Below are 15,031 nucleotides of genomic sequence, written 5' to 3'. Positions count from 1 at the left end.
CTTTCAATATCATGAGCTGAGTAGGGCAACTTTCCATGATTATCAGTGTATCATCAGCATATTGAACAATCGGAAAGAACCTGTTTGAATTGCAAGGTAATTACAACCTTAGCTGTCCCTGCTGCTGTTTACTCGTTTTGGCACCCGCGGCATGCATTACCTGTGTGATTCCTTTTTTTTTTCCTTTGAGAAACACAGTACAACCCGTGTAATTCTTACTGCGATTTGTAAATTCTACACCAAAACAAAAGGAAAACGAATACAGCACGCTTATATTGTACAATATCGGTTCATCTTCTTTACTGCCCGTCCCTGACCTGAAGACCCAAGATGGATCTGCTCGGTAGCAGTCTTATGCATGAAGAAACACCAGATCCTGGAAGTGCAGCAAGTACCAAAGGATTGAGCAGCCTGGCTGATTTTTTTTTTCGAACTAAAGGGCAGGAGCACTGCCATGTCATTTAAAAATAATAACCGAGCAAGTCACAACATAGTTCTGATTACATGATAAAACAATAAACTCTCACACTCTCTAGAAAATAACATTAGAACTAATTAAGATACAACTGGTCGTCCACACGCTCAAGACCCTAAATTCAACCACCTGCCGGATGATTGCATCACCTGCCTATGATCAGCTTCCTTTCTCTGGAACACCCTTTGATTACGCTCATTTCAGAGATTCCAAGCAGTGTACATGAGCAAAGCCGATATGATCCGCTGTTGTTTGGTTGTGTTGTTTCGCATGTCTTAGATTCCAATTCCCTGCCCAGGAACTTGCACCCTGTTTCCTGACCATGCATCCACCAGTTCCCATACTCTTCTTGCAAACGGACAGTGTAAGCATAGATCAGATTACACAATTAGCACATCGGATTACATGGCCAGTTCTTCATTTGGAGCTTATCAGCCGTCATTAGCTTTTCTTGCATTAACAGAGTACTTTGCAAGAACCGACGTGTCCCAGTCGGACAGCTTGGCTGAATTATAACAAGAACCGACGTGTCCCAACTCAGTAGAAGTATAATTTCCTTGTTGATCCGTCAGCAAAAGAGAGTATTTTGATGCCTCCTCTGCTGGCCGCCCTTGGATGCCAATGGAATTCTCCATGGTTACATGGTCTGGAGAATATAACATTTTGTTGCCGAGTCCAGAGTCGTTGCAAGTGGAAAGAGGCATTTGTGGCACAGATGGTTCCGATGCCTGGTCAGCTAGCTGCCCTTGGACGACAGCCTCCTCTTGTCCTGATTCCTTTGATGAGGCAACCAGATTGTTTGTAGTCTTCTCGCCCACAAGATCATGATCATCAACACTGATGAAAGGCAAAACATTCGGCCTGTTAGGGTGGTTCCATGCTGCTGCTTCCCATTCTCGTCTTGCTGGCTCACGGACTTTAGGATGAAGTTCGATTTCCTGGAGCTTTCTGAGGTGCCTAATTCCAATGCTGGAAGGACCAGCAGCTAGATTCTCACAGGGAACCTGAAGCGACACAAGTTCTGGCAGAGCTCCCTCTTCAATTTCTGGGAGGACCGGGTTCTCATGTTGCAAAACAATACGCAATCGTCGCAGGCATTGGAATGTCCCGACTTTAATGACGAAATCTTCATCAATCTCATCAGTGATCAGTGTGAGATAAAGCAGAAAGGGCATTGCACTCAGGGATAACAGCAGATCACGTGCCATAGTGGGAGATGAAAGGCACAGCTCAGTGAGACCTGAAACTATGGCAACAAACTCATGCGACGTTGATAGGTCTCCTTGTAGTTTCAGTGAACTGAGGTAATATGTTTCTTGTAAAGACATCCTATGATTGTACAGATCCCGTAGAGCATGCATCGATCCTCGAGGCAGTCCCTGAAAGTCAATTGACATTGAGCGATCACATCCAGCACCCATAGGAGCTCTAGTGTACTGCCGGATGGCCTTTACCAGATCATTATTCAAGCAACTGAGGTCAGTAACATTCTCAGTTGAGTTGCAGTATATCTTAACCTTTCTCAAGTTCTTTATGTGGACAATGAGCTGCAGAAATCCCTGTATCTCCCCCCCATCAGTGACGAATCCTGCTAGGGTCTCCAGCTTACTGTTTCTGCACAATTCTTCCAGTTGCTCTAGTTCACCACTCGACTTCCAGTCTTGAACCAGAACCTTAAATTTTCCAATCAGATTAATTAAACAGGGAAGCCCGACGACTTCCACTGGCAACGCAGTCACCACCGTTTTGCTCAAAGCAAGTGTCTCCAAAAGTTTGAGCTTTGCAATTTCCTTTGGAAGCCTTGTAATTTTGTGACTGAGGCTTAGGTATCTTAGATTCCACAGCTTGCATATTTTCTTTAGATGGCTATCTTTCACATCAGTGCATTCTTCAAGATCCAACACTCTGATCAGCTTGTACTTGCAAAAATCAGAAATGGCACCACCTCCACTCCCACGGACTGTCACCGATCGTACACGTGATAAGTCCATGTTCCAGGTCGTTGTGGAGTTTGTGTAACTGCCAACATCACCATGGACAAAGAGGTGCCGGACTATTTTATCCCTTGGAGTGCGAGAGCACATGACGAATTTCTCACAAATGGACCTGTGCAACAGAAACTCGTGCATGATGCCATGCATCTTGCACGTCTTCACATCTGCATTTTTACTTATATTAACAGGCATGATTATATTCCGGTCAATGAATGTCTTGAAATTTCTATTTGCTACACTCTGTTCACTCAATGTAATGTCTTCGCTTCGTGCATATCCTTCAGCCAGCCATCGCCTGATTATGACACTCTTCCTGAGAGGACGGTCGATCGAGAACATGCCAAGATATAGCAAGCAGGTCCTGACAGAGAGATCAGACAGACTGGTGTAGTTATCTATAAGTACATCACGGAGTCTTGCAAAGTTAGGCTCACTGTCTTCTCGTTCCAGATAAGAACCCAGCTTGCTGCATAATTCTGAGCAGAATTTGCCCGTAGGTTCATCTTCACTGCTTAATTGCCTGGCCACACTGACAAGAGCTAGTGGAAGACCATCACATTTCTTCAGGAGTGTTTCCGAACCCTGCATCAACTCAGCTGCACATCTTCCACGAAGAGCAATTGTCATAGAATTTCTCATTCCAAGAGTTCTCATTTTGTACACACAACCATTAGCATCACTTCGTCTATTAGCTGTGGGCCGAAAGGTCGTGGTCACTATAATTCTGCTGCCTTCACCATTTCCTTCAAAGGCTGGTGTTATGGTATCCCACTGCTCCTCATCGATGTCATCGACATCATCAATAACAATCAAATACCTAACCAAAGAAATGAAGCGAAAATCAGTTTTATGCTATGATCTTTAGTTCGCAAGAGTGTTGTAACACAGCATTTGCAGTTAAAACCACACAGAATAAATATTTTAGGAGAGATTATTATTATTTTAGGAATGATATTTTTGCAGATACACACACTATGCTTGTAACTTTCAGAATAGCATATGTCTTGATTAAATGCATATACTATCTGACAGCATTCATCACACGCATGGAAGCCGAACGGACAAGTGTTGTTTCCAGTACCAAACAGGTACTAACATGTACGAATCTGCCTTCTGGACAGAAACTCCGATAGGAAACAATTAATAAATGATAATGTCCCATACGCCGAGGAGCAAAAGGAAGGATCCGCCACAGAAGGGCCTCACGTCTGATTAGCTGGTTAATCAGACAATGGCTTACTAACAATTTTCAGTAGCTGGTCCAAGAGGATGATCAGCCGCACTGGTAGTGAAACACTGCAGAGCACCTCAACATCCTGTGCTTACCTGAACAGATATCTGGGCTTTAAATCAAATTTTTTAAGACTGAATTATATTTTGTTGGTGATACTATAGATAAACAGGCACATTCTCCATGACAGTTTATCACGCAGCTTTGGCCTACCTCCATGGGCAATGGGCAACTAAGATGATTGAAAATTATGTCAGGGTTTTGTTTGGAAATGAAGGGAGGAAGCTTGGTGGACACTGTGATCGGTGGATACTGTGAAAGGAATCGGTGCTCGTAGCCTAAGAGGGGGAGAACTTTAACTTATGGCACAAACAAGTTTGCACAAAACATAATCTAGAACATGCTATCTAGATGTGCAACTATGGTTCATCTAGTGTGAAATCTTCATCCCAAAACAAGTTTTTCAACCTATAGCCGATCCTAATAAGACACTACACTAAGAAAGTAAAGGCACACAAGATGCAAGTATGATATGCGGAAATGCAAAGGAGAGGATGAGAGGAAGCAAACTCTTGACGCGAGGATTTATCCTATGGTATCGGTAGTCACTAAGCCACCCCTAGTCCATGTTGTTGAAGCACTCATAAAGAGTATTGCTTTCCGGTCACCAAGTCTCTTCCGGAACTCTTCTTGACTTGCCACAAAGGCTCGGCCACTAAGGCTCACGCCAAGTCCTCGGTCACCTTGACGCCGCCTTTACTACGGAGCTTCCCACGAAGAAGGGGTCTCTTCGTCCCCGCACAAAGCTGTCATCGCCGTTCCACACCAAGCCGGAGGATCAAAGACTCGCCGACAAGCCACGAAGACTCCACGGGGCCAGCACACCGAGGTATAAGCTTGAGGTTCACTCAAGAACCAGCATAAGGTCACAACACCTTGCTCTCACACTCTCCCTAGAGCTAGCCTAGCACTACACCTCATAAAGCTTGTGCTAAACCTAAGGATTTGATCAATGAGCTTTTTGGTTGGCTTGGAGAACTTCAGCAGAGTTTCTATAGTTTCTCACAGACTCCAGCAGCCTCAAATGGCCCGGGGTAAGATCTTATATAGGCTAGAGATCCACTTCTAGCCGTTGCTTGCTTTTCTGCCAAAAGGTTAAAGCGTCGGTTACACCAGTCATAGCCATCGGTTTAACCGGTCACTCTGAATCTGCATACTAGCCATTGAACGTCTCTCTGCCACACCTGAGCTTGCTTGCGTCATCGCACCGACGCACCAACGTTTCAACTGGTCCTGAAGGATTTGTTCCTCGAAGCCTTCTGTTGCTTGAAATGCTCTTTGCAACAGTAAACTACCAATGCACCGACGCTTAACTCTAGGGCGTCGGTTCAACCGGTGCCTCTGTGTTTCTTCACTTGATCGTCATGGCACTCGACAGATGCACCGACATATTTAACTGATGCTCCGTCGGTTAAACCGGTGCTACTGACTTGATCACAGTAGCATCTCCCTAATGCACCGGTGTACAATTTTCATACCGTCGGTTTAACCGGTTGCCCTTTTTCTACTGTCACTTGTCCAATTCATCGCTGTTGTCATTTGGACACCTCTACATTTTCACTACAACTTGGGCATCTTGACTGCGATTTGGATTGTCTTGTATATGGATTGGACTCCATCCATGGGATCTAAAAATCCTATAAACTTGAGCTTACAAACTCGTTAGTCCCATTAACTATATTGTTATACAATCACCAAAATTACAATTATGGTCTAATGGGGCCATGTTCCTTACTGTTAGACAGATCATTTCCTTCATCTATATTCAGGAGGTTTCCTGCCTATTAGGTGCCAGCAGTGCTTCTCTCCTGCCTGGCTGTTACCTTCTTTATAGCGTAAGATCTCCCTGATTGACTCCCTGATCCTTGTTTCTATAAATCAGATGGAGCACAATCTGGTAGAGGTCTATATAATTGTAATCCTGCTATTCAGTGATATGCAATACAAAATCTTCCACGCTATCATGGTATCACGAGACTGTCACCATCCTGTGACAACTCGCTTCCGCTAATCCTTCCCTGCCTGCGCTCTCTTCCCGACGCCGCGGCGCCATGGCCACTAGTGATCCTCCACCCGCTCCAGGTGCTCAGCCCACCGAGGACGCGGCCACACAGGAGCCGGCTCGCCAGGCCTTGGTCGCCGCCGCCGATGAGGCTGCTCAGGCCGCCGCTGCCGCCCAAGATCGTGTTCGCGCCACCCAGGAAGCCCTTGCAAGGGAACACCAGGCCGCCGCTGATCTCGAGCACGCCACGGTCGCTGCTCGCAACGCCGCCTTCCCACCTCCGCCCGACGACCCCGACTACGAGGTTGCCACCGTCGCCAACCTTCACGCGTAGGCGGCGGGCGTCCAGAACCTTCGTGCCCTTGTGCCCGTCGTTCTGGACACCCTCTTCCCCCACTACAATCGCTGGCGCGACCTCGTCCTGCTCGCTCTCAAGCGGTACGCCCTCGCCGACCATGTCCTCTCCAACGCCTCCGCCGCCACGCCATCTTGGCGGCGCATGGATGCCATTGTCCTGTCGTGGGTGCTGGGCACGCTCTCCCCCGAGCTGATGGAGTCCATCTGCACCCTTGGTGGCACAGCACGCCGCGCCTGGATCGCCGTTGAGGAGCAATTCCTTGGCAATCGCAAAGCTCGCGCCCTTCGCCTCGATGCCGAGTTCCGTGTTTTTATGCAGGTCGATCTTTCTGTCGGCGACTATTGCTGCAAGATGAAGGGGATGGCTGAGGCTCTTGGTGATCTCGGCGAGGTCATCCATGACCGCACCCTCATCCTCAATGTGCTGCGCGGTCTGAACGAGAAGTTCGCCCACATGAAGGTCCACTTCAAGCGCTCCAAGCCATTCCCCTCCTTCAACGACGTCCGCAACGACCTCATCCTCGAGGAGATCGACTCCAGTGCGCAACCTCCGGCACCAGCGACCGCCCTCGTCGCCGCCCCGCCACAGTCCACCGGCGGATCGTCCTCCTCCAGCGTCCCCTCCCTTAGGGGCTCCGCGGCGTCCTCTGGCGGTTCCACCCGACCCCCGGCGTCCAGCAGCAGCCACTCTGGCGGCTCTGGCAGCGGCGGCAGCTCCTCTGGTGGTGGCCGCTGACGGCGTCGCTGCAATGGCGGTGGCGGAGGAAAGGCCTCGGTGCCCTGGCCTTTGCTGTATAATCCGTGGACCGGGCAAATCACAATGTGGCCCGGCCCCACAGGTGGGACGATGCAACAGCGCGGTGGGCAACAACCTCGCGCGCCCACACACCAGCCCGCACCCCAGCAGGCTCTCTTCGCTGCCCCAGGCCAGTACATGTCCCTGCCAGGCCATCTTCCTCAGCTCGTCCACAGCCCGCTCGTGCCTCCACAACACGGGCCGGTTCAGCACCAACTCGGAACACAGCAGCAACCCGCCATGGTCCCTGCTCCTCAGGCTGCACCGTGGACACCGTGGTCTAGATCTTGGGATCAGCAATCCCTTACGAGTAACTTCAGCACCATGACCCTCAATCCTCCTGGTGTAACAGATTGGGTAATGGACTCCGGGGCTTCTAGTCACATGACTCCCGACACTGGTAACATCTCCTTATTTCGCCCACCGCGTTTTACTTCCATTGTCGTCGGAAATGGATCCACTTTACCTGTCACAGCTTCTGGCCATTCTGTCATACCGGGTCCCTTTTATCTTAATAACATTCTTGTTGCACCCGACATTGTTAAGAACCTCATCTCTGTTCGTCAGTTCACTACTGACAATAACTGTTCTATCAAATTTGATCCTTTTGGCCTTTCTATGAAGGATCTCAAAACCAGGAGCGTGATCGCCAGGTTCAATAGCTCCGGGCCCCTCTAAACTCTCGCCACTCCAGCACGTCCCATGGTGTCCTGCGCCCTTGTTGCTGCAGCTTCCTCCACCACTTGGCATCGTCGTCTCGGGCATCCTGGGCATGAGGCTCTGTCCAAACTCGCTAGTACCTCTGCCATTGGTTGTAATTAAATTACTAGAGACTCCATCTGCCATGCATGTCAAGTTGGTCGGCACATTAGACTACCTTTTGCAAACTCCACTTCGCGAGCTCTCAAGAATTTTGATTTAATTCATTGTGATCTGTGGACCTCTCCCATTCCTAGTGTGTCCGGTTACAAATATTATCTTATTATTCTCGATGATTGCTCGCATTTTCTTTGGACATTTCCACTTCGCCTCAAGTCTGAAACCTTTCCTACCTTGGCTAACTTCTTCTCTTATGTGAAAACACAGTTCGGTTGCACCATCCAGAGCATTCAATGTGACAAAGGTCGTGAGTTTGACAACTCTTCAACTCGCACCTTCTTTCTCACACATGGCGTCCTGCTCTGGATGTCGTGCCCCTACACGTCTTCCCAAAAGGGTAAAGCCGAGCGTATGATCCGTTCCATTAACAACATCATCCGTTCCCTCTTATTTCAGGCCTCCCTTGCCCCGTCCTTCTGGGTCGAAGGCCTTCACACCGCACCGTACCTTCTCAATCGGTTACCCACCAAAACCTTAGCCTTTGCTACGCCCCATTTAGCCTTGTTTGGTTCCCACCCCACATACACTCACCTCCATGTGTTCGGTTGTGCCTGTTATCCAAACATGTCCGCACGACACCTCACAAGCTTGCCCCCCGGTCAAGCCTCTGCGTCTTTCTTGGGTATCCCAGCAACCACAAAGGATATCGCTGTTTGGAACTTTTCACCAATAGAGTCCTCACTTCACGTCACGTGATTTTTGATGAGGCCTCTTTTCCTCTTGCTGGCTCCCGAGCCTCATCCACTGACCTTGATTTTTTATCTGAGTTTGAGGTGTCGATCTTCCCGATCGAGCCCTCCCCTGCAGGTACTCGCCCCGACTCCCCTGAGGTCTCGCCCGTCGCGGTTGCTGCGCCCCTCGCGCCCGCCACGGCTGCAGCTGACCTGGGCCATGAGGCGCCACCCCTGCCTCCGTGTGCGTCGCGCGAGGCTTCAGCCCGCTGCGCCGCTCGGACCGTGGCCGTCATTCCGACGCCACGCGCGGCCCAGCCACGCGCGGCCTCTATGCCCACGCCGTGCGCGGCCTCGCTTGACGCAGCGTCCACGACCATCGCCCCGACACCCTCTGCGCCCGCGCCACGCGCGGCCCCGGCAGCTCTCCCAGCTACGCCTGCGCCATGCGCAGCCCCGGCAGCTCTCCCAGCTGCCCGTGCGCCACGCGCGGCCTCGCTTGCTGCACCAACGCCCGCACCATGCGCGGCCCCTGCAGCTGTCTCAGCTGCACCCCTAACGGTGTACCATCGCCGCCCACGTCCTGTCCCGGAGGCGCCTGTGGCCCCTGCACCCATCCAATTACCTGCCGGTGCTGTTCCCATCACACCAGTGGTTAACCAGCACGGGATGACCACCCGCAGCAAGTCCGGTTTTCTTTTGCCCACCGCATTCAGCGCCACGACTCTCTCGCCCATTCCCAAGACCCATCGCAGTGCCCTCGCCGATCCAAATTGGCGACGCGCGATGGAAGAAGAGTACGCTGCGCTAATCTCCAACAACACCTGGGATCTCGTTCCCTGCCCCTCCGGCACCAACATCGTCAGGGGCAAGTGGGTTTTCCATCACAAATTCAATACTGATGGTTCTCTCGACAGATACAAGGCTCGTTGGGTACTCCGTGGCTTCACCCAGCGCCCCGGCATTGACTATGATGAGACCTTCAGTCCGGTAGTCAAACCGGTGATAGTCCGCATAGTCTTATCTTTGGCACTTTCTTAGCAATGGCCGGTTCACCAACTTGACGTCAAGAATGCCTTCTTGCATGGCACACTCACTGAGACAGTCTATTGCTCACAGCCTACAAGTTTTGTTGACCCCACTCAGCCTCATGCTGTTTGTCGTCTCAGTAAATCTCTCTATGGTCTGAAGCAGGCGCCTCGTGCTTGGTATAGCCGTTTTGCTACCCACCTGCTCACTCTGGGGTTCGTCGAAGCCAGGTCAGACACTTCGTTGTTCATCTACCGCCACGGGACTGACATGGCATATTTGCTCCTTTATGTGGACGACATTGTTCTCACTGCTTCCAGCCAGGACCTTCTCCGTCGCATTTTTGTTGCACTCGAAAAGGAATTTTCCATGAAGGATCTCGGTACCCTCCATCACTTCTTAGGTGTGATTGTTCAGCAGTGTTCAGAGGGACTCTTTCTTTCACATAAGCAGTATGCTCTCGATGTTCTTGAGCGCACTGGCATGTCCGACTGCAAGCCGTGCAGTACCCCTGTTGACACTCATGCTAAGGTCTCCTCCACGGCTGGTACCCCTATCAGCGACCCTACTTAGTATCGCAGCTTGGTGGGTGCACTGCAGTACTTGACCTTCACCAGACCTGACACCTCCTATGCAGTCCAGCAAGTGTGTCTACATATGCATGACCCTCGGGATGTTCATCTCTCGGCAGTTAAGCGCATCCTGCGCTATCTACATGGGACACTTGGTCACGGTCTTCTTCTTCATCCATCCATGACCACCGCTCTACTTGTCTACATAGATGCTGATTGGGCTGGCTGCCCGGACACTCGCAAGTCTACCTCAGGCTACGCCATGTTCCTCGGTGACAACCTCGTCTCCTGGTCCTCCAAGCGGCAGACCACGGTGTCTCGCTCCAGCGCTGAGGCCGAATACCGGGTTGTTGCCAATGGTGTGGCTGAAGCTTGCTGGCTCCGTCAATTGCTAGAGGAGCTCCACGGTCCCTTGACGAAAAGCACACTGGTTTACTGCGACAATGTCAGTGCTGTCTACTTGTCCACTAACCCAGTTCAGAATCAACGCACGAAGCATGTCAAGATTGATCTCCACTTCGTCCGTGAGCGCGCTGCCATTGGTGATGTTCGTGTCCTTCATGTCCCGACGACATCTCAGTTTGCTGACATCTTCACCAAGGGACTGCCCACTTCTGTCTTCTCCGAATTTCGCTCCAGCCTCAACGTCTGCGCCATCGACGTTTCGACTGCGGGGGGGGGGGGGGGGGGTGTTAGACAGATCATTTCCTTCATCTATATTTAGGAGGTTTCCTGCCTATTAGGTGCCGGCAGTGCTTCTCTCCTGCCTGGCTGTTACCTTCTTTATAGCATGAGATCTCCCTGATTGACTCCCTGATCCTTGTTTCTATAAATCAGGTGGAGCACAATCTGGTAGAGGTCTATATAATTGTAATCCTGCTATTCAGTGATATGCAATACAAGATCTTCCACGCTATCACTTACACACTGTCTGATTGCTTGGACGAGGTGTGGCAGTCTGGCGGACACGTGAATTCGGAGGACTTGGTACACATAATCTCAAGACATTGGTTGGGCAATAAAGTGCGGTGTCTCTGGGCAACATTCGGTGTCTGTCCATGCAAACATCAAGGCTGTTTTCTCTATCTCGATTGTTACTGAGGTTGGCAATGGCTGCAGCACATTTGTTTTGGTCAAGAATTGTGGATATGGCACCTCCTTTTCTTTTTCTTCTTTTCTTCTTGTTCCTAAACGAAGGGCCAACAAGTGCCCTGTCCACGAACAATTGTTGAGAGCCAATGGATCCAAGATACCAAGGAGCACCTTCTGTGCCAGCTCTATCAGAATACCTTGAAGTGTGGGATTTTGCTATCTGAAGTCATTCTTCAGCCGGATATGCAACACATGGAGACAGTCAGGGCTGGGTCAATATTTAGTGAGGTAGGTTGATTCTTCTCAACTCTTCTCACAACAATGTGCCTTTATGTATGGTATTTATTTTTACAAGTTACCAAATGGGATGGGTAAAAAGTGGGTAACTTTAGGAAGAGACTTTTGGGACAGGAGGATCAGGGATGAGGAAATATCATTTTGTCCCCTGGCCGTTGGTGTCCTGTCCAAAAGAGTCAGAGTCTTGGGGGTTGTTGATCTTGAGATCGAACATTTCTTTAATTAGGAAAACGGATATGGAAGTAATATTGCAGGATTTACTTCTGACTTTTGAACAAATATGTGACTTAGCTGAGTTTTAAGAAAGATGATTCGCATTTTTGGGTAGGATTAATAGAAGTGATGAAAAATGTTTACCCACTGTGTTCTACAAAGATTAGGGGTGGTAAACAGACTTGGCTCTGGGAGGATAGTTGCCTAGTTGGGCTGCTAAGATGGCCTTTAGAAATACCAATCTTCAATATATTACTATGGCAGCGGTTTTAAGAAAAGATGGGGCTCAGGGGTGTCTCTGAGTGAGACCGAAGATAAACTAGTTTATTAGTATGTAACAGCAAAATCGAGAGTTCACTGTGAACTCTATTTACATAGCTTTCAAAATTCAAGCTGTATGTTTTCAATATAAGTTATTGTTGAAACTGGGGATTCCCCCAAAAGCGAAAGTTTTTTTTTGTGTGTGTGTGGCTAGTGTTCAAGAAGAGCATTTTGATCAAGGATCATAATCTTACAGTTTTCCTGTAATCCATATATACACCAAGTTTAAATTCTTCAAAAGTGAAAGTGATAATAATTAAGGTTTTGGGGAGAATATATAGCTTATGTAGTGAGTGGGCTAAAGGTTTGAAATTTTTATTGGGTTCATGAATGAAAGATATGATGACATAGTAAAACAAACAAATTCAATTGGGGCTCATGTTTCTTAGAGTTAAAAGGATGATTTAAGTTTGAAAAGAACCATCTTTGTAGATACAGTCAATGGTGATACTATCTGGCCATAAAAAAGGGGGGGGGGGGGGGGTACCCAATGTGAAATGTGTAAATTCAGTTTGTCAGCGCCTAATTGAGCAGGATTGGCAGATCGAAATGTTTTGACTTTTTGACGGAACAGGAGGAGTAAGCTTGTACTGGATAATTATATTGGAAAAGAAGAAAATAGTACAAATATCCTGCGGTGCTCCCAGAAGCTCCAAAGGTAAAAAGGAAATCGAAATGTTTTTGTTAAGCAGGAAAGATGAAGGCAGCACAGTACCTCTTATCCCTGAGGAATTTGGTGAGCGAAGATTCTGAATACTGCTGCCCCGGGAGAAGCTGCTGGTGTATATTCTCCAGAATCCCCGTGGCATCGCCGTCCTCCGGCGAGCGCACGGCGACCCAAGCGCGGCAAGGGAACGCACCGGCGACAGGGGCGGCGTCGTACACGGCTCTCGCGAGGGTAGTTTTCCCCACACCGCCAAATCCGACGATGGCGATAACCCTTGGCTGCGCCTGCGACGGCGGCTGCGGTTGGCCCTCCGGTTGTCGTTGGTCGAGGTCCAAGTCCAACAGCGCGAGGAGCTCCTCCATGGGCTTCTCTATGCCCACGGGGCTACGCGCGGCGTGATCAACGGCGCGCGGCCCCGCGGCGGGTCTGGAGCCGGAGGGCTGGCCCCCGACGCCGCCGCCCTCGAGTGGCTTGAGCACCCTGGCTCTCACCTCCTGCACGCGCTTCTTGAGCCGCTTGATCTCCGAGGCGAACCGGTAGCAGGTGCGGAGCATGCCGACCGTGTGCACGGCGCGGCGGAGCCTCGACGCTCCCTCGAGGCCGCCGCCGGTGACGCGGTGCACGAACCGCTCGATGCAGTCCTCCACGTCGTGCGTCAGCGCGCGCATCTCGCTGCTGTAGGCCCGCGCGACGGCGGTGCGGCGGTCTCCCTTGGGGCCGGTGAGCTCATCGTCCACGGCGGCCGTGAGCATGCGGAGGTCCTGCAGCAGGGACTCGCTCTCTGGCTCGAGGTCCCTCAGCATCTTGTATGTCTCCACCAAACCGAGAGCTTGGAAGAGCTTCCCCATGACGTTGTTCAAGAAGGCGGCCGCCGCCGCTTGCTCCGGTGGTAGCACCATAGACGATGATCGGCCGATAAATCGATCAACTTGCCAATTTTCGCTGCTACCTGAAGATCTCGTGGAAGGTTGGGAAGGGAATTATCACGGATCAGGGAGAGGACAGAACAGAGTAAATGGCAACTCTAGGGTGCTGTTAGCCAGTACTCCCTCCGTTATATTGATAGAATTATTTCTAATTAGAATTTTCATTTTTGATAGTTCTATTCAAGTTGTCACAAGCTCTCTCCATCCTGAGATCTCCGTGCTGAAATATAAGATATTTTAAAATATAAGAGTAATAATATTTTAAATGTTAAATAAAAATAATTAGATTTATTATAAAATATATTTTTATACTTTACTTACTTGATGCGTTAGATGTTAAAATTCTTATTTATAAATTTAATCAAACTTTAACCATATAACTTAGGATAAATTAAAATATTTTATATTTCTGAACGGACGGAGTAGATGGCCGTTGCGGTTCCGTGCAGAGTAACACCTCTAGAAAAAATAGACTCACGAATATGATGACATCAATGTGTAACGAGATTCAAAGCAGTCTTAGTAACCGTGTACACTGATTTTTATTCCTATGGAGGTTTCATTCTAGTTTCAAAATCTTAGTAACTGTAGCACCGATTTTCATCCCATGAAATCCAAGTCTCCTTTCTCTTCCAAAATTTCATGTCATGTCACTATTTTTACCTACATGATATGTCACCAATAAGAATAAAACTCTCACCAAACTTACATTAAGAAGGGCCTGAGAGTGACTCCTACCAATTAATTTGGCATTGTGGTATGCCATCAAGCTCACCAGGGGATCTTCGATGAACACCAAGAGCTACTAGCCATGCAGATCCAAGAGCCAAAGATAAATTCTGTGCCTTCTTCCAGCGCGACGGTGAGGTTGAATGATGGCATCGAGCTCGCCAGGGATCTTTGATAAACATCCCTACCTGACGCCAGCTGTTGGTATTTTACCGGCAATCTTAACTAGGGATACTCTAAGGTAGTAAACTTATAGACAAGGTGTCGCCGAGATCAGAAACTTGAAGGTGCAAGCAACATAAGGTTTAGATAGTCGGACCGTGATGTGCGTAATACCCTACGTCCTTTATGGTGGTTTGTATTGCCTTGAATTGGTTATTGTTTGGGTTGTCCTTTGGAGGGATCCCTGCCCGCTCTTATATACTCCGAGATGATGGAGTTACATGGAATTCTAGCCTGATACTAGCTTAGGAGTCCTACTCGAATACTATTCGGGTAGTTTCCTTCCGTACTTACTAGTCCTGCTCGTATCCGAGTAATTTACAACAGATATAAGGTATGAGACATGCCACATCTTTTATTCTAGAATTTCTATATCATGTGAGCAGTCCTTTGGCCCCGGGTATGACAAGCCCCCGAGGTCTTCCTAGCCGAGTACTGCAGGATTCCGAGTACTTCTGAAGTCATCCTCGGGTTCTTCTGAACCTCCATCTTTAGGGT

The 15,031-nt window shown here is 49.1% G+C and overlaps 1 protein-coding gene across 2 annotated transcripts; it reads right to left on the bottom strand.

The window, feature by feature from the left end:
- Positions 1 to 429: 429 nt before the first annotated feature.
- Positions 430 to 13,668, bottom strand: LOC112902081 (putative disease resistance protein At1g59780). Of its 2 annotated transcripts, none has more exons than XM_025970994.1 (2): positions 12,705 to 13,668; positions 430 to 3,286 (listed from the first exon to the last, which is right to left on the bottom strand). In XM_025970994.1, the coding sequence occupies exons 1-2, from the start codon at positions 13,553 to 13,555 to the stop codon at positions 907 to 909; spliced, it is 3,231 nt and encodes a 1,076-aa protein (XP_025826779.1). In that variant the 5' UTR covers positions 13,556 to 13,668; the 3' UTR covers positions 430 to 906. The 2 variants fall into 2 exon arrangements, with proteins under 2 accessions (XP_025826779.1, XP_025826780.1); XM_025970995.1 differs by lacking the exon at positions 430 to 3,286 and adding an exon at positions 3,732 to 3,795.
- Positions 13,669 to 15,031: the final 1,363 nt, after the last annotated feature.

The sequence above is a fragment of the Panicum hallii genome, chromosome 8 (genome assembly GCF_002211085.1).
Source record: "Panicum hallii strain FIL2 chromosome 8, PHallii_v3.1, whole genome shotgun sequence".
In the NCBI taxonomy this organism is placed as follows: Eukaryota; Viridiplantae; Streptophyta; class Magnoliopsida; order Poales; family Poaceae; genus Panicum; species Panicum hallii.
This window is presented reverse-complemented; position numbering and strand designations above follow the sequence as displayed.